This window comes from Wyeomyia smithii, chromosome 1, assembly GCF_029784165.1.
Source record: "Wyeomyia smithii strain HCP4-BCI-WySm-NY-G18 chromosome 1, ASM2978416v1, whole genome shotgun sequence".
In the NCBI taxonomy this organism is placed as follows: domain Eukaryota; kingdom Metazoa; phylum Arthropoda; class Insecta; order Diptera; family Culicidae; genus Wyeomyia; species Wyeomyia smithii.
The window spans coordinates 81,249,119-81,268,662 of record NC_073694.1 but is presented as its reverse complement, the minus strand read 5'-3'; the positions used below and the strand labels follow the sequence as shown (position 1 = coordinate 81,268,662).

Here is a 19,544-nt window from a genome sequence, read left to right as displayed (position 1 = left end):
CACTAATGTCGAGCTCGTGATAACACCAATTCAGCTGTCATTTTTTCGTACGGCATTTGATAGCATTTTTATTGTAGGCTTGTAAATGGTCCCGGTAGAACAACTTTTCATTGCGATGAACGTCTTCTTTTGCTTCTGATGGTAGCAAGACCCGCTGTCAAAACAAATATGTCATACGAATACTCGCCAGCACGGCGCATTTTTTCTGCGTTGGAGTTTTCAAATTACACTCAGTTCCAATCGCGGGCTACATGGGATAAAAGAGGGGTAGCTCTGGTGTAGCTGCACCGAAAAAAACGAACAGGCAACTAAACAGAAAGAAAAAAACTTTTATAAATGAACAGGATAAAACTGTTTTTTACAGTTTGACAGTACATACACAGAAACTTTTAACAACGATGATTATCATTGTCATTGTTGTCTTGGTTTGCTTTCGAACAATACTATAATTTAACTGTGCAATGTTGTCGCGAAACTGCGTTGTTTTTTGTAGTACTTAAAAACTAAAAACTTTTTTTTTCGCAAAATAATGCTTGAAAATATTAAATTGGAAACGCCTCCTGTATTTATAAGCGCTGCTTTATCGATCAAAAACAGGATAGGGCTGCAATACCCCGTTTTTTGTTTGATAAACGGGCACCGTTGTTGGAAGGATATAAGTGCGGAAGAACAGTGAAGACAGAGAATGGGAATCATTGTTTATCGCATGACATAAACAGTAGGAGGCCAATGCACTTTTCGAATTTCGTTTCTTCTCTACCAACGACAGCAGACATGTGCCTTTCCATCTTTTACTGATGCAGGCAGTAAACCCCACTGCGACGTGAGAGTAATGAAAACAAAGCCAGCCATCAAACAATACTCTCCAATAGCGAATTTCTTTATTCCATTGTGTGCAAAAAGCAAAACTGTCGAGGAATAATAAAACGTCATCGCCATTTGAGACGCAAGTAAGAAATAGATGCCAGATAATTGTTTACGAACTCAGCAGACAAATTTTACAGTGCGCTTCGGGCAGGTCAAAACTGGGTCAAAATCGAGCGAATAAAGAAGGGTTTTGACAGCAGTTAGTGCGGTTCCAGGTCAAAACGAGGTAGCTGATGGAATAAAGAAATTCGCTATTAGTCTCTACTGAGTAAATGCATGACGTGCAAAAAGTGTGCAAGCGATACAAAAAACCCACTTAGCAAGACCGAGTTATATATCCTGCGGTGGTGTAACGCATCTGACCGGAGATTAGAAATGGTGGGTTCGAGTCCCACCTGCTGGACTAATTAACTATCTTCCCAGTTAGTACATTTTTCGATCGTTAACCACACATCTACTGCTTGAAATAGAAATAAAAACAGTTTGACTTGCATTAAAAATAAGAAAAAAAAAAGAAAAAATAAGATAGACTCGATTTTTTTCAATAAATAATTTTGGGACGAATTTGGCTTCAAACAATAATTTCGATTTCGACAATTTCATTATCTACTATATGTGCAATTGCGCAAAAAAGCGAAAATTTGACCGCTTGAGGCTCCACATCCCGAAGTCCGTTTGAGCTGAAATGTTGGTTGCATCACTAAGTAGAGTTCTACGCGCTATTGTATTTATTTTTGTGTTGTTCTGATTTAAACACGAAGCATCTCGAATTTTGAATAGAAATGTCACCATTCATGTTACGACCATCATGCACTGCTTATTTTACGTACAGTACGTCTTTTAAAAAATACCTTAACACGGTGCTCCCACAGACCGTTATTATCAAACAAAAAATAACATCAAAACGGTGAACGCCAGTTTGTTCATTATCATGTTCTTCATATCTGGGTAAATTAAAAAAAATTGTTGGTAGTATTTTTGAGCTATCTCGCCAGACATGTGAAAAGGGCCCATGTGCCATATGTAAACAAGCCAATTTTTCACGTTTTTTGATTTATACAAGCGGAATTCATTGAAAAACATAAACTGTGGCTTGTTTACATATGGCACATGGGCCCTTTTCACATGTTTAGCGAGTTATGTCCATTTTATGTTAATTAGGCCGATATTCTTAGGAAATTTATACACACAACACCAGTATTGGTTTTAGTCTCTCAGATTAAAATGGTACTTTATAGGTATAGATATTTTGCCTACCCGCCGGCAATTAGCGTAACCAAAAAACAAGCTTTGGAAAGGGCGAAACCTCTTCATCTCTATGTTTTATTGATATATAAGCCAGATGTCAAAAGTTTGTTTCAAGTTATGTTGTGATTACTGGAAAAAGCCCTCAAACTGTAGTAGGCGTTGAAAATTGACAGGAATGTCACTAGTTTACGTGAAAAATTTGAATCATCGTAGGCATCGCCGTTTGTCAGTCTAGCCTGTTCCCTATGGACTCAGAAACTACTGAGTCAACTGCTATAAAAATTTGCGAGATTTTCGAGAATAAAAGGTGTATCGGATATATTAATTTTGCTCTATCTCATTAGCGTGGACAAAGGGGAATAATTTGTACTCTGTAAACTTGAAAACGTCCTCCACGATATCTGTGAAAATTTCATATACAAAGATTTTGGGTACTAGAACGGAGTTTTGCGACATTACTGTGTCATCTTAGACTTTGCAATATCTCAGTAGTGTAGTAAAGTGGAAGAAGGAGGGGAGTATGAGTTATGGCATCATTTATTTATTATAAATTTGTTTATTTATTTCGGTACATAGTGATTCCAAAGCAACGGATTTTGTCTATTTCATAAGAGTGGGCAGGAAGGGTATGCAGCGAGAGTGAATTTGTTCTTTGTAAACTCCAAAATACTGAACTCGATTATTATGCCAATTTGTAACTGTTGATTCTCAAATTCGAAGTATATTCCCGTTCAATTAATTTGTCTGTATCACAGTGACGTAGTGTAAGGTTATATTTTTAGGTATTTTTGGCTTTATTCCAACTTTATCTTCGGTACAAGTAGTCGAGTCCTGCAACCGTAAAACTGAGTTGAAAAGGATTTATCTATCTTTCGTTTATTGTTTATGTATTTATTGAGTTTAATTGGGTTGAGTGACCTCTCACTAGAATAATTTTCATTGAAATGCCGAAGTTACGGTCTTTTTAAAACTTAGGTTTGTGTTTTGGTTATGTCAATTGTTTATAGGTAGACAGATATCTATACCCACAAATTGAAATCTGAGGGGCTAAAACCAATACAGGTGCAGTGTGTATAAAGTTCCTAAGAATATCGGCCATTTCAACATAAAATGAACATAACTCAAAAATTCTACCAACGATTTTTTTTTTAAATTTACCCAGAGATGAAGAATTGGATAATGAACAAACTGGCGTTCACCGTTTTGATGGTATTTATTGTTTTATAATAACGGTCTGCAGGAGCACCGTGTTAATGCATCAAGAATATTGAAACAATTACTATCCTTTGATGATCTCTACTGGTTAGTAGTGTGAGTACAAATAATTGCAAAATAATCTCACAAAAATACTTTTACACTATCGAACGGTAATTCCTATAGGCCGAAAAAATTATCAAATTCACGAATGTGAACCTATCTTTTTCGCAGCATGCATGCCCGCACGCAATTTGCACGCCACAGGACGCCGATACTCCTGACCAGTGTTGCTACATTTTCATCTGTATTGGCAGCTGCAAAAATCTTTTTTATTTGTACTATTTTCGTAAAAAATCTGTACCGAAAACTGTACCATTGGACCATAGTTTCTTGTTTTGTAATTTTTTGAAAAAACAACCTCAACGACGATTGATCATTATTTGATAAAAAAAAAGATTTGGGCTAGCTCGATTGTCAACAAAACTTTTGCACACTTCCGAATGATCCTCGTGCTCGTTAATACATATTTCCGAGACATCTTGGTTTAATCTCGTTTTACTGAGAATACACCAAAACACAATGAAAATCATGATTCAGCAACGCTGCTAAGATTTCGAATATTTTGTGCCAAAATTTCAGATAGGTTGAGCTGAGATTTACGAAAAATGTGACAGCTGCTATTTCTTTTAGCCGAGAAATCAGTGGTGGCATTAACGGCAGTAAGCTACTGAGATTCGGCAGTAAACTCGAAGTGTGGACTGCAAGATCGCATTCATTGCATCGTTGCAGAATCTGTTACAAAGTTTTGTCTTTTCTAACCATTAAAAAAAATCTGTACTTATCTGTACTTTTTCACAAAAATCTGTAATCTGTACGGTACAGAATCTGTACCAAAAAACCCGGAAAAATCTGTACGTTTCCAGATAAATCTGTACCGTTGGCAACAGTACTCCTGACAGTACTCTACGGTCATGAACGTTGGTCGTTGAAGGGAGCCGACCGACGAACACTGGGAGTCTTAAACGTTTAATACTTGGTGGAAAACTGAAAAAGGATAAGTGTAACGTAAGCGCATGAACTGCGAGCATACCAACACGGCTATCATCAAACTAATAAATTACGGCAAGCCACAGAAGGGTGGCAACGGTGCACGAATGTCGTAGGAGCAACCAGCAAATACGATATTCAGCAGAGAGCCCGGAAGAGATCGGAGACTCCGTGGCAGACCCCGTACTCATCGGATGTGGATGACGACGCCCGATCGGAGAGTATCGGGGGTGATTGGAGAGAACTAACCCAAGATCGAGTGATGTAGAGACATGTTCTAGATTCGGCAGCGGATCGTTAATGACCTGTCGCCATAAAAGTGGAGTGAAGTAAGTAAGCTAAGATTTAAATTGGTGTCCATTTAAACATTCCTGTTTATTTTACCAACAATTTCCCTATATCAATTCCACTAACAGGCATTTTCACTGCATTTGTTTTTCGCCAGGGACTCCTTTAGCATTTACTTTATATTCATATATTTGAAAGGTTATTTTCACAATAGCGGTCACTTAGACGTGATTACGCATATATGTTTGTGTATTGACGTGTTAGGATTTAAATGTAATGTTTTCTGTCATTTATCTAACTTGTATTCGGTTACATTTTTTGATTTGAATCACGTATCAGGGAAATTTTCATGAAATGGACAATATTCGTCGAATAATACACAATAATCATACTTACGCAACTGCTACATAAACTCGCGAAAAATGAAAGTTGAAAAACTTCCATAACGATTCAGAGACGATTATTAAGTTTACTCGGGCCTCTATGAATTGACAATTCACACGTAATTACTAATAACTATCTCAGCACTGATACTAAACTCATAAAAAGGTTAAAATGCTGCTATTTCATGCGATTGTTAAATTCACCGCAATCGTAATTGCTTCTGTTTCAAATTATCTCTACAGTAAGCCGTTCAACGGCACATTCGCACAGATTTAAAGTAAAATGCTTCGTCACTTTTGATTACTATTCATTTTCCTGCAATCGCTATATAGAGTAGATAACACTATTTCTGGTTTGAATATAATCACAAATATAATGCTAACCTTTCTTGAGCATGCGGCATATCAACACTGAAATTAGCCATCGTGATTGTAAAAACCTTTTAATACGTAATATTCACTTTGTGAAAATCACGCGATTGATGAAGGCACAAGATTCATTACACAAAACATAAAATGTAGAACAGAACAGAGCGGAGTCATACAACGATCAGAACCGATTGGAATCGCGGCTAATACTGAGGAACGCCTAAAAGTTGACCGGTTTACTTTATAGTATACACACAAATGATGGTCAGTCGTATAAGTGTCTATTATTCGAAGAGCGCAGCTGAGAGAAGAAACGCTACTGCTTGCAGAGATTTCAATGCAGCCGGCAAGAAACCCTCTGGTACAGTAATAACTATGCCTAATAAACCTAATTCGCAGACAGTATGCCCAATTTACAAATGGGACTGAAAACGAAACTACCTGGTTGTGGAGAACTAATGCAGGGTAAAAAAAAAAGGTTTCAAAGTATGATTTACCAACATACAGTAACCAGTTGAGATAATTTAATACTATTCGTGTCAATCGTACGTTTGATAATATAAAGACTCGACAGCTTGTGAGGACCAAAGAAATAGAATTAACCATCTAGCCTACAGACAAGCCGTACTGAAGAAAAGTACTATTAATTCTAATGATAGTTCACACACGCCAATTAAAGTGCTTTTTAAATTTATTGAGTTTATAAAGATTGAAAAGTCGTGTTTGAAATAACTTGTAAACACGAAACAAGAAGGAAGGTTTTTTTTTCATGCGAACTAGTTTTTGATTTTAGTTTTAGAATTCAGTTTTCAAAAAACATCTTTCTTCAAATGTATATTTTCTACCCATCAACTAAAAGTTTAAAATACAAATTTTCAATTTAATTTCATGTTGAAATACTGTGTTTATTCAATTTTTCAATGGAAAGTTTTATCCAAATCTGGGTGACAAGGGTAGAATTCGGACATTTTACCCCGGGTTCACTCTATTGTGGCCAGCGGTTGACGTAGGTAGTATAGGTACTGTGACAACTGTTCGAAAAAATTTCATCGTCGAATTTAAAAAATCGACCATGTACATTTTGTTAATTCGCACAAAAAAATTATCTGTGTAAAATTTTAGCTCAATCGGACATGATTTAGGGGTGCCTCAAAACGCACAAAGTTGTGATTTTTCGACTCTCGAAAATCTACCAAGGGGAGAGTACGTAAAATTAGGAAAATAAAAAACAATCGATACCAAATGACTTAAAATACATGAAACGTCGAGATCCTGAGCTATCTCGAAAAAAAAAATGTTTTTGGCCAAAAATCGACCTTTTGGGACTTTTCTGGGAGTCGTTTTCTGGGCAACCGAAAGCTTAATATGAAATACTCTCTTCTTATGCTTAGTTTCCTATTAAGATTGCTTTTTCCTATAAATTTCATTTTAATTGTTTTCGGAACCACCCTAGTGAACAATAAATAAATGAACCACTCCAATGAAAATCAAGTTTAAGGTATTCAATGAACAAAGGAATAATTTACATCTCGTGTGGAACGAGTTGTGAGTCATTTCAGAAGCTATTTCTTAAGTATTCCATATTAAGCCTTCGGTTGTCCAAAAAGTTCTAGAATGTCGATTTTAAGCCAGGATTTTTTTTTCGAGATAATACCAGACCTCGACGTTTTAAGGGGCTGTCCACATTCCACGTGGACAACTTATGGGGAAGTAGGGGGTACGAAAATATTCAAGTTTGTCTACGGTAGGGGGAGATGGGGTGTGGACACGTTTTTTCAAAAAAAAAATGAAAATCTGCCATTGGCTTATTAAAAAAATTTCGGCAAATATTCTGGTTTTCAGAGTTGTCAGCTATATTTAAGATAAATTTGAAATCATTTTGTTTATGGCCTCTTCGTTTTTTCGGAAAGATTCTTCAGACATGTTTAGGACATGTCGGAACATTCAATGAATTTCGGGTAAATATGGATTTTCATTTTTTTTTTCTCTTGTTGACAGAGGTACTTTTAAGTTTTTATAGGATAATTTAAAATCATTTTTCTTAATTTTTATTTACTCTTTCAGGCACATTCGACTAAGCTCACAGTTAAATTTGGATTGAGTTTCGTCATAAGTTTCATTTATCTATAAAACCTCTTTTAGCTAAATGTAGAATCAATTTCTGCTTTGGTCTTATCTTTTATTTAGAAGCTGAATTAGAATCATTTTCTTTTTGAACTTTTCCTCTCGTTAGAATTACCTACTCTTTTAATTAGAACCAAATTTAAATTTTTTTGATTTTTGGTTTCAACTGGTTATTAAAAGTAATTTTCTTTTTTTTGGACTAAATTTAGAACTTTTTTTTGCTTAGAAAAGGCTTCACCCGGTTCGAGCAAAACTTATAATTCCCTTCATTTCAATTTTTCTTGCCTTCGATGCGTTTTTAGAATTTCTGTTCTGTTTCCTTATACTTTATACAAATATAAACTTTTTTATGCTTTCTTTCTACGTTTTAAACACATATTAAAGTTATTTGAGATTAATTTGGGATAAATTTTTGATAGTAATTTTTGGCATTTTCCTGCCACAGCTGTTTTTGTGGATTTTTCAGTTTTCCTGAGAATTAGTTAAACAGAAACTGAAAATATTTTTTTCTTCCTATTTATAATGGTTTCAGTCAGTTTGCTTGTCGAAATGTTTTCATGTATTTTGAGTCCAATTTTGGATATTTGTTATTTTTAAAATGCTTTCTAACTTGTAGAAAATTCTTTATGTTTCAAGCTTTTACACAAACTTTCAGTCATATTGAACCAACTGTTAAATCCTTTTTTTTTTTGATATTCCATTTGATTTCGCTGGTTTGAAAAGAAGTTATTAAATTTTTAGCATCAACCAATATGATATCAATATTTCAGTTATTTTTCAACAAAAATTTGAAATTATTTTAATTAATTATTTTCAACAAAAATTGGAAATTATTTTTGATTTTAGTCTTTTCCAACTTCGGAATCATTTACAGCAAAATTTATAATGTATTTCTGCTGGTGCGTGTCGCAGCCATTTCAGGCTGAATTTTGACTGAATGCATTTCATTCATGGCTTTTCTGACGATGCATTTTTATGCATTTTTAAGTCATTTGGAATAGAAAAAAATGTTTCGATTTTCCCAATTTCATGTACTCCCCCCCTTGACAGATTTTTGAGAGCCTAAAAATCACAACTTTGAACACTTTGAATAACCCCCAAATCATAGAGCTAAAATTTTCACATCAGTAAGGCCGTTACAAATTTTATGTCACCCCCTTCAAAAATCTTTAATATTGGATGGGGAAGAAAAAAAAAGCTCAAACCGTTTTGTTCATTTTATTGGTTTTCCGACAGCATAAATGCTTTATTTAGCAACAAACAAGTCCAGTGACAACGAGAGTGTCGTCAAAAGGCAAGCGAAATAAATAATAATAATAATAATAAAGTGTTATTTTTCAACATTTATTTGAGTGCAAGTTACAAACGTCATAACTTGCACACAAACTTTGATCAAAGATATTTCTTTTTTTTTCGTCTCGGTGTTATTTATTTTTTGCCACCCCCTTTGCTAACTTTGATAACCTTGGACATAAAAAGAATTCGAAATTTGTATCAGCCTAATTAGTAATATTATATTTTTAATTTCTATGTGTTTTATTGTTCAAACAACCAAAGGTGAGAAAAGGGTCATCTCATTACCAAATATTACATTGTTTGTGCGCGAAGCCCTTCGATATTCGTATTTTCCATGTGAAAAATAGAAGTTTTGAGTTAAAAAAATGTTTAGAAATAAATTTAATGGAAAATAGGGAACTTTTCTAAATATATTTTGAAAACGTAAATGCCATTTGTGCATGGTGTACCAGATCAGTAACTACAGGTCGGACTCGATTATCCGAAAGCACGATCATCCAGAGTTTCGATTTTCCGGGGTTCGTTTATTCGAAGTCATTTTTTTTCTTCGATTTCTAACATTTGCAACATTTGCCATTTTGTCGATTCTATGTAAAAATGCTTACTTCGATCCAATATTTTATATGCTGCATTTTCAATTTAATGATGTATAGAGAGTAGTGATACGATTTATTTGGTTCATTGTATTATGAATGGATTTTTTATATTTTCTAGTTCACCGTACCCGTCGTTTGGACGGGTTGCTTCTGATTAAATTTTGGTCGCTTTCTGTGATTCGTGGCTGATCTAGCCGCAACGTTTAAATAGTTAATTGAAAGCAGGTAACATGAAGCATCAATATTATTACCTTTTTTGCGTTGATCACTCCTTTGTCGCTGTTACAGACATACGCTTCCAACTATGCATTACACGTAAGTAAGACAGTCGATGAATGTTCAGTCTTGGGTCCAGTCCTGTACAACATATTCTCTTCAGGTCTTCCTGATTTGCCTCCAGGATGCACAAAGTCATTGTTCTGCGATGACACAAGCATTTCCGTAAAAGGAAAATGTCTTCGTGTCATATGCAGTCAATTGCAGAAAAGTTTAGATATTTTTTAAGAATTTGGTTTTTCTTTAAAAAAAAAACCTAAATTAATCCACCTAGCGGTCAGACCCAGCCTTTCTCATTCAAACTTATTATTTGTAAAAATAGAATTACATGAACGCTTCAATCCAATAAATGTTTATTCACTTTTTGGGTTCTAAAATAATGATGTTGTAATTTAAGTATAAAATATGAAATTTGACGTAATGTAAATGCTCAAGACATAGCGAAATAAAAGAAATGACTCTTAATTTCGACCAATTCAATCACGGGCGATGCCGGGAACATTCAAATGGTACGATACCATATTTAAATTATATTGAGGCCACATATATTGATCAAAGCAGGTATAGTTTTAAATAGCCTTTGAATTTCTTTTCTTTCCATAACTTTTGAACCACATATCATATTGTTATGAAGTTTGTTATATGACATTTGTATGACACTAGTTATGTTCAAATAAGTCATGTAAACTTTGATATGATAGACTTTCGTTGTTTTATTAACAATTTAATACATAACGGTTGCTAAAGTTCGATTATAGTCAAATGAAATGAAAACGTATAGGGCAGCCAAACTTCGAAACCACGTGTTAAATAATAATTCATCAGTTAACCCTTAACTGGCCCGTTCATCTGATAATACTATTGATCAAATCGGTTGTGTACTTTCTGAGATAATGAAGTTTCGTGATTTTCACAATTCGGTACATTACAGACGAAGTTACAGTTCGATTACAGAAAAAGTCAATAGGGTGTTATGAGTCAGCTAGACCTTTCATTTGACACTAATTTCATGAAAATCGGTTCAACCATCTCTGAGAAAAGTGAGTAAGTTAATGTATTCTTCGGAATATGTTTCTTTTCATAGCTAGATTTCACATTTTTAAACATAACAGGCAAAGTAATAGTCCGATTGCAAAAAAATCATTAGGGTCTTATGGGGTAACTAGACCTTTCATATGACACTGATTTTGTGGAAATCGATCCAACCATCTCTGGGAAACATGAGTGAAATTAAACAGTCTTCAGAAGACGTTTCTTCTCATAACTTTTGAACCACATGTTCAATCTATGTAAAATTCAAACTTGAGAGTTTTCAAGATAGCCCGTTCATTTGATACCATTTTTATTGAAATCGGTTCTGAGATATTGATGTTTCGTGATTTTCACATTTTTAAACTTTCATTTGCATATAATTTCATTCAACTCATTAAACGTACACTCTGAGAAAAGTGAGTGAAAATAAAAATCTGCACATACACAAACAAACACACACACACACACACACACACACACACACACACACACACACACACACACACTCACACACACACACACACACACACACACACACACACACACACATACAGAAAATGCTCAGCTCGTCGAACTGAGTCAAGTGATATATGCCATTCGGCCCTTTGGAGCACTTTCATATCTTCGGTTTTGCAAGTGATTGCTATACCTTTCTAGGAGAAAATATTCACGCTGAAGCAAAAACGAAATAAAAGAAATGACTTTGAATTTCGTACACTTCAATCACGAGCAATACCGGGAACGTACGAATAGCACAATACCAAATTTAAATTTTGTTGAGGCCATATGTTTTGATCAAAGCAGTTACAGTTTTAAATAGTCTTTGAATTTCGTTTCTTTTCATAACTTTTGAACCACATATCAAATTGCTATGAAATTTCATACTTGTGAGTTTGAGAGACAACCCGTTCAAATGACACTAGATATGTTCAAATAAGTCGTGTGATCTTTGAGATAATAGACTTTCGTTGTTTTTATAATTTAATACATAACGGTTGGAATAAAAATACGATTATAGTCAAATAAAATGGGATCCTATAGGAAAGCCAAACTTTTCATTTGACACTAAGATTGTTGAATTTAGTCCAGCCATTTTTGGGAAAACGAGTGAATTTGAAAAGTCACCGGAACATGTTTCTTTTCACAATTTTTGAACCACGTGTTTAATTACTATAAAATTCATCAATTAACCTTTAACTAGCCCGTTTATTTGATACCAATATTTTTCAAATCGGTTGTGTACTTTCTGAGATAATGAAGTTTCGTGATTTTCATATTTTGATACATTACAGACAAAGTAACAGACCGATTAAATTGAAGTTCAATAGGGTGTGTTATGAGGCAGCTAGACTTTTCATTTGACACTAATTTCGTGGAAATCGGTTCAGTCATCTCTGAGAAAAGTGAGTGAGGTTAAGTAGTCTTCGGAATATGTTTCTTTTCATAGCTGGATTTCACATTTTTAAACATAACAGGCAAAGTAATATTCCGATTGCAAAAAAAATCAATAGGGTCTTATGGGGTAATTAGACCATCCAAATGACACTGATTTTGTGGAAATCGGTTCGGCCGTCTCTGAGAAACATGAGTGAGATTAAACACTCTCCAGAACACGTTTCTTTAAACAACTTCTGAACCACAAGTTCAATCTTCATGAAACTCAAAAGTTAAGGGTTTTTTAAGTAGCTCGTTCATTTAAAACCAATTTTGTTAAAATCGGTTGAGTAGTATCTGAGATAATGATGTTTCGTGATTTTAAACATAACCTCTAAACTAAAAATCCGATTGCAATGGAATTCAATAGGGTCTTATGGGGCAACTAGACCTCTCATTTGCAAATAATTTCATGAACATCGGTCCAGCCATCTCTGAGAAAATCGAGTGAGATTGGGAGAGCGTTACATACACACACACATACACACACACACACACACATACAGAAAATGCTCAGCTCGTCAAACTAAGTCGATTGATATACGAAATTCGACCCTTTAGAGCACTTTTATACCTTTGGTTTTTCCAGTGATTGCTATACCTTTCTAGGAGAAAGGCAAAACGCATAAAAATTACAAAACTGTATGAAATCTTGATTTGAGCCGATAAATTAGTTTATGCCATTTACTTTTTAAAGATAATTTCATTCAAATGTTGGCCACGGCTACGTTATAAATGGTCTATACGAAAAGTCCAATTTTGGGTCACTTTTTCGAGCATTTCGGCTGGTATCTCGCGAATAACGCGTGTAATGTTGTTTTCCAAGGCTGGAATTGTTGTTGGCTTATCCGCATAGACGAGAGACTTAACGTAGCTCCACAAAAAATAATCTAGCGGTGTTAAATCGCATGATCTAGGCGGCCAATTCACCGGTTCATTTCGTGAGATGAATTGCTCACCGAACTCATTCCGCAATATGTCCATTGATTCGCGCGATGTGTGGCACGTTGCTCCGTCTTGCTGAAACCACATGTCAACAAGACCCAGCTCTTCCATTTCCGGCAAAAAAAAATCACAAATCATCGCGCGATAGCGAGCGCCATTGACCGTAACGTTGCGATTTTGATCATCTTTGAAGAAGTACGGACCAATGATGCCTCCAGCGTGTAAACCGCACCAAACCGTGCGTTTTTTTGGGTGCATTGGAGATTCTTGTATTGCCTCTGGTTTCTCTTCGATCAAAATGCGGCAATTTTGCTTATTAACATACCCATTTAACCAGAAATGAGCTTTGTCACTGAACACAATTTTTCGGTAAAAAAGTGGATTTTCGGCAAGTTGTTCTAAGGCCCATTCACCAAAAATTCGACGCTGCGGCAAGTCGTTCGGCTTCAATTCTTGTACGAGCTGTATTTTGTAAGGCTTTACACCAAGATCCTTTCGTAAATTCTTCCATGTAGTCGAATAACACAAGCCCAATTGCTGCGAACGGCGTCGAATTGACATTTCACGGTCTTCCACTACACTGGCTGATACGGCAGCAATATTTTCTTCTGTACGCACTCTTTGTATACGTGATGGTGGGTTTATGTCCAACTGAGTAAAACTGGTTTGAAATTTCGTCACAATAGCTTGAACAGCTTGCTCAGTAGGTCGATTATGACGACCATAAAATGGTCGTAATGCGCGGAAAACATTTTTCACAGAGGACGAATTTTGGTAATAAAATTCGATTATTTGTAAGCGTTGTTCAGGCGTAAGTCTGTTCATGGTGAAATGGCAAACCAAACTGAGTACATTAGACGTTGACAGCTGTCAGAAATGCGCGTGAACTGTCAAATCTGAATACACGAAAAACCAAATAGCAAAAAAAATCACCCTTTAAAACTCAAATGATTTTTTTTCCGCATAAGACAAGGGCTTCTTTCCTCAAGCCAAACAATAATCACGTTGTCAAGATGAATGGGGTTATTTTAAGTTGGTCTGACAAGGTTAAGTACTTGGGACTAATTTTCGATAAAACACTTGTTTTCAAAACGCACATTGAGAGTATACAAGCCAAGTGCATCAAATATACGAGATGTTTATATCCTCTCATTAACAGGAATTCTAAACTTTGTTTAAAGAACAAACTTTTGATTTACAAACAAATTTTTAGACCAGCAATGCTTTATGCTGTACCGATCTGATCAAGTTGCTGTTCAACAAGGGTTTTCAGTTGCTGTTCAACAAGGGGCTCCAAAGGATTCAAAATAAAATTCTGAAAATGATTTTGAAGCTTCCTCCTTGGTTTGGTACACTCGAATTACATAGACTTACTGGTGTTGAAACATTAGAAGCTATGTTAAATAAAATTATTAACAATTTTCTACAGAAATCGTTGCAATCCTCAATTGCTACGATAAGCTCTCTTTATAGCCAATAAGTTAGCAATTAAGTTAGTTGTAAGTTTAGTTCCCCTTTTTTGACAAGTAGGTTTAAATCCCTACGAATGATAAGTCCTAATTGCGAGAGCAAACAAATCCTAATAATTAAAATTACAAATTCCTAACAGTGTTGAGAAGTCACCATTTGTGATTGGACACACATACTCATTATTTACTAATATTTATCATCAATACCTCAGCTACTAACAAATCCCCCCTTTAAAAAAAAGACAGTCGATAAATTCTGTTTCCAGGAATGTATTGAAGTGCGGTATAGAGCACAAAATAATAATGCCGATTTCGTTTTCGCACTGAAAATACAAATTTCTTGTTGCTTCGCGTGCTACGCCAAAACTGTAAAGTATACTACAAAAAAAACCTAGTGTGGTTTGGAAAACCCCAGGCAAAAATACAAATTGGTTCAGCCTCGAATCCACAAAATTGATTTTCAAGTATTTTTAAAACTACTTCACACTAATTGAATAGGTTTTTATTCTATAAACTCTGTATTCTATACAATTGTGATTGATAATGTCAATGTGAATTGGAAAGTATAAATGTTAAATGAAGTCCTGATAATCTTACCATCCTAAACAACAAAATAGTTGGACGGATATCAGAAATAATTGTGATTATTTTAATACTTTACTTCGAAGGAGTTAACGCATTACGAGATTACGCATAGTAATATTAGGCTGACCAGACGTGCCGTTTTGAACGGGACAGTACCGTGTTTTCAACTATTTTTAACCGTCCCGTCTTTTTGCCATTTTGTACCGTTTTCGGATACTCCTTGGAAAAATCTTAAATAGAGCTTTGCATTGAAATTTTCCTAAATGGAAAATAAGTTTCTAAGCAGCCAGGATTTTTTTTAATATTACTGAGTACGTTTTGTGCCTTCCTGACAGTACCGTACCACTGCACAGTGGTCCAAACTCGAAAAATCGTGATCGTTTTAGATTTGACTGTGAAATATTGATTTTATGTACCCAGTGTCTTCCATATGACAGCAGTTTATTCCATATAACAAGGCCTTTCTTTTGGCGTTTCCGGTTTTTGATAAATCCCCCTAGTAGTTAGATATAAAAACTATTTCTTCTTATTTTCAAAATACCAGATTGCCTTCTTCAGCAAAGTAGTAGGAAAATCTGTAAGAAAAAGAATTGCTGAACACTGTAATCTTATATCTGTACGTCTAATAAGACGAAACAGAGTTTTACGAGGAACACTCCTCAAAATTAGTTTTTCGTCCATAACTTTTTCTGTAATCGTCGAAATGATTCAAGATGTTCTAAGATTTGGTTCAGTCTGCCTAACCTCGCACTTTTGTAAAATATATTAGCTTCATATTTTAATTTGTTGTAAAGATATTTCTAGTTTTTGCTGGAAATAGCCATATTTCGAGACCATATTTCTCCGAAGATTGCAGATTATTTGCTTGCATTTATAATCCGGTATTTTTTCCACAGGACTTGATATAAATGAACTGATGCGTTGTGGAGCCATCCTTAAAGATGTTGCTTTTGGTAGAAAGTTGAACACAGAAAAATGCGATAGATATAGCATCGACACGGCGCGAAAACTAGTAAAGTTATATCCATGGTACTATCTACCTGCGTCAGTACTCAAAATACTAAATCACGGTGCACAGAATGCTGACCACTTTTTGGTTCCGATAGGACAGCTCTAGGAAGAAGTACAGGAAGCATTGGACAAAATTATACGGGAAACACGTGAACATCAAAATACGGCTATTTTCAGCAAAAAACTAGAAATATCTGTACAACAAATGAAAAATCTAAACCAATACATTCTACAAAAAGCTGAAGAGGTTGTTTATTAGACACGACCGCAGAGGTAACGTAGAATACGACAGCCTGTCTTATGCCAATGTATTTCTGTGAATAGGTTTCGGAATACACTGAATTAGGGTTAATTCTTCAGATAAACTTTGAGGTTAATTGTGTTTGTCAATGCCATTTATTGACAAGTGAATATTTTTTCAACATGGCAAATTTTTTATTTAGTTTTGAATGATTCACAGTGATAATCAAATTCTACATGAGGTGATTTGTTAGCAATTACACTACCCGTCATAAGTTTGAAATCGCTTTACTGAGTATTGCAACACCCAGTTTGAATATTGCAACACCTCCCGAAAAGTTTAGCATCTCCTGGAATAGGCGGATATCTCGTGTTTTTGACAACCTAGAAAGTTGCGGTTTTCAGCAAACTTGTTCCGAAGGTCAAAGGCTACTGTATGGTGGCCAATTCAGTGTGAAATTTTACCGCTATCTGGTGCTAGTGGGCACACAATGAGTCGTATTTTGAACTTAACTAATCTCACGATTCCGACCTGCCAGAAAGTTGCGGTGTTCAGCAAACTTGTTCAGAAGGCTAAAGGCTTGAATTTTGAGAGGGTGCATGGTAGACAATTTGATACTGAATTACCCCGCTATGCGGCGCTAGGGTGCATGCAGTTTTTCATATTTAGACTTCAACTTATCGCGTGATCATTACTACCCACAAAGTTGCGGTGTTCGGCTTGTGCCACCAGTTCTGGTCAAGCATATTACAGTTACAGTTACAGAAATTTGCCCATTTTGAGTGATGCTAAACTTTTCGGGGTGTTGCAATATTCAAACTGGGTGTTGCAATACTCAGTAAAGCGATTCCAAACTTATGACGGGTAGTGTATATATGAAAATTGGTGGTGGCGGTGGTGGTGGCGGTGCCGCACGCGCCATAAACATACACACGCTTTAAAGCAAGCCACACACACCTTATATATTAGGGACACACGCTTCAAATATTCACACACGTTATGTGCATACACCCTGTATATACATACGCTGGATGATGATGGCTTCTCAATCCACCTGGCGGTGCGAGTCTCTTTCAGTTTCGGGTTGTATTTACCCAACGATATCTGAATCGGATTACCGCTGGTGGGGTCCAACTCAGATCGAAGATCGAAGATCGAAAGAGGTAGCACTGCAGCTAACCACTACCACCGCCGCTGTTACCCGCTTCTGATCCACTTCGCCTACTGCCATCGGTGTGATGTTCGCTGTTGTTGCCTGCTGCTAGTAAACTGTTTTGCTTGAGGAGAAACAGTCTCTTATATAGGTGGTGGTGGTGATGGTGATGGTGATGGTGGCGGTGGTGGTGGCGGTGCCGCACTTTCAGTTTAGGGTTGTATTTGCCCAACGATATCTGAATCGGATTACCGCTGGTGGGGTCCAACTCAGATCGAAGGGGAGCCGAACTGAAAGAGGTAGGACTGCAGCTAACCATTACCACCGCCGCTGTTGCCCGCTTCTGATCCACTTCGCCTACTGCCATCGGTGTGATGTTTGCTGTTGTTGCCTGCTGCTAGTAAACTGTTTTGCTTGAGGAGAAACAGTCTCTTATATAGGTGGTGGTGGTGATGGTGATGGTGATGGTGGCGGTGGTGGTGGCGGTGCCGCACTTTCAGTTTCGGGTTGTATTTGCCCAACGATATCTGAATCGGATTACCGCTGGTGGGGTCCAACTCAGATCGAATGGAAGCCGAACTGAAAGGCGTCGTACACAAATTACGTAACGCTAAAAATCTAGTTTTTAGACCCCCTCCCCCCCTATGTAACGATAAGTAACGTTCGATATGACTCCCCCCGTCAAATTACGTAACGCTGAACAACCTGACCCCCATCAAAATTTTCAATTTCGAGCCAACATCGTAGTTACGTAACTGTCCCTACTACCCCCCCTCCCCCCTATGTAACAATAAGTAACGCAAACTCGACCCCCCTCCCCCCCTTCATGCGTTACGTAATTTGTGTACGACGCCAAAGAGGTAAAAGCTGCAGCTAACCACTACCACCGCCGCTGTTGCCCGCTTCTGATCCACTTCGCCCACTGCCATCGGTGTTGATGTTCGCTGTTGTTGCCTGCTGCTAGTAAACTGTTTTGCTTGAGGAGAAACAGTCTCGTATATAGGTGGTGGTGGTGGTGGCGGCGGTTGCGGTGGTAATGGTGGTGGTGGCGGTGGCGGTGCCGCACGCGCTATAAACACGCGCTACAGGCGTGCATACACGCCATAAACATACACACACGCTTTAAAGCAAGCCACACACACCTTATATATTACGGACACACGCTTCAAATATTCACACACGTTATGTGCATACACCCTGTATATGCATACGCTGGATGATGGTGGCTTCTCAATCCACCTGGCGGTGCGAGTCTCTTTCAGTTTCGGGTTGTTTTTTGCCCAGCGGATTACCGCAGATGGGGTCCAACTCAGATCGAAGGGGAGCCGAACTGAAAGAGGTAAGAACTGCAGCTAACCACTACCACCGCCGCTGTTGCCCGCTTCCTGTCCACTTCGCCTACTGCCATCGGTGTTGATGTTCGCTGTTGTTGCCAGCTGCTAGTAAACTGTTTTGCTTGAGGAGAAACAGTCTCTTATATAGCTGGTGGTGGTGGTGATGGTGGTGGTGGTGGTGATGGTGGCAGTGGTGGTGGCGGTGGCGATGGCGGTGGCGGTGGCGATGGCGGTGGCGGTGGCGGTGGCGGTGCCGCACGCGCTATAAACACGCACACACGCGCTAAAGGGAGCCGAACTGAAAGAGGTAGGACTGCAGCTAACCACTACCACCGCCGCTGTTGCTAGCTGCTGATCCACGCTGCCTTCGCCTACTGCCATCAGTGTTGATGTCCGATGCTGCTGCCTGCTGCTAGTCAACTGATTTGCTTGAGGAGAAACAGTCTCTTATATACATTGCGACATTTGCGTTTCGACATTGTTCAACATTTTTCAATATTACAATAGTTTGAACAATCAGATTACAATTTTCTGCATTTGGACGGATGCTTAAATGATTTTTAATCGATTGCTGCAAAAATGACAGAAATCGGTTGGAAACTGACTGGGTTTAAAACGTTTGAAATTGGACAATTTTTGTGACGCTCTC

At 37.0% G+C, this 19,544-nt stretch overlaps 1 protein-coding gene across 8 annotated transcripts in view; it reads right to left on the bottom strand.

Moving 5' to 3' along the window:
• LOC129719200 (glutathione hydrolase 1 proenzyme-like) overlaps positions 1-19,544 on the bottom strand; it is a 159,341-nt gene that overhangs the window by 42,266 nt on the left and 97,531 nt on the right. For 2 of the 8 annotated variants that reach the window (XM_055670720.1, XM_055670721.1), the window contains exon 1: positions 5,415-5,616. The exons of 5 other annotated variants lie outside the window; for them this stretch is intronic. In XM_055670720.1, coding sequence (XP_055526695.1) covers positions 5,415-5,455 — 41 coding nt within the window. In that variant the 5' untranslated portion in view covers positions 5,456-5,616. Of the gene's footprint in view, positions 1-5,043; positions 5,335-5,414; positions 5,617-19,544 lie in introns of those variants that run through there. One more of the 8 variants, XM_055670725.1, reaches the window with a different exon arrangement.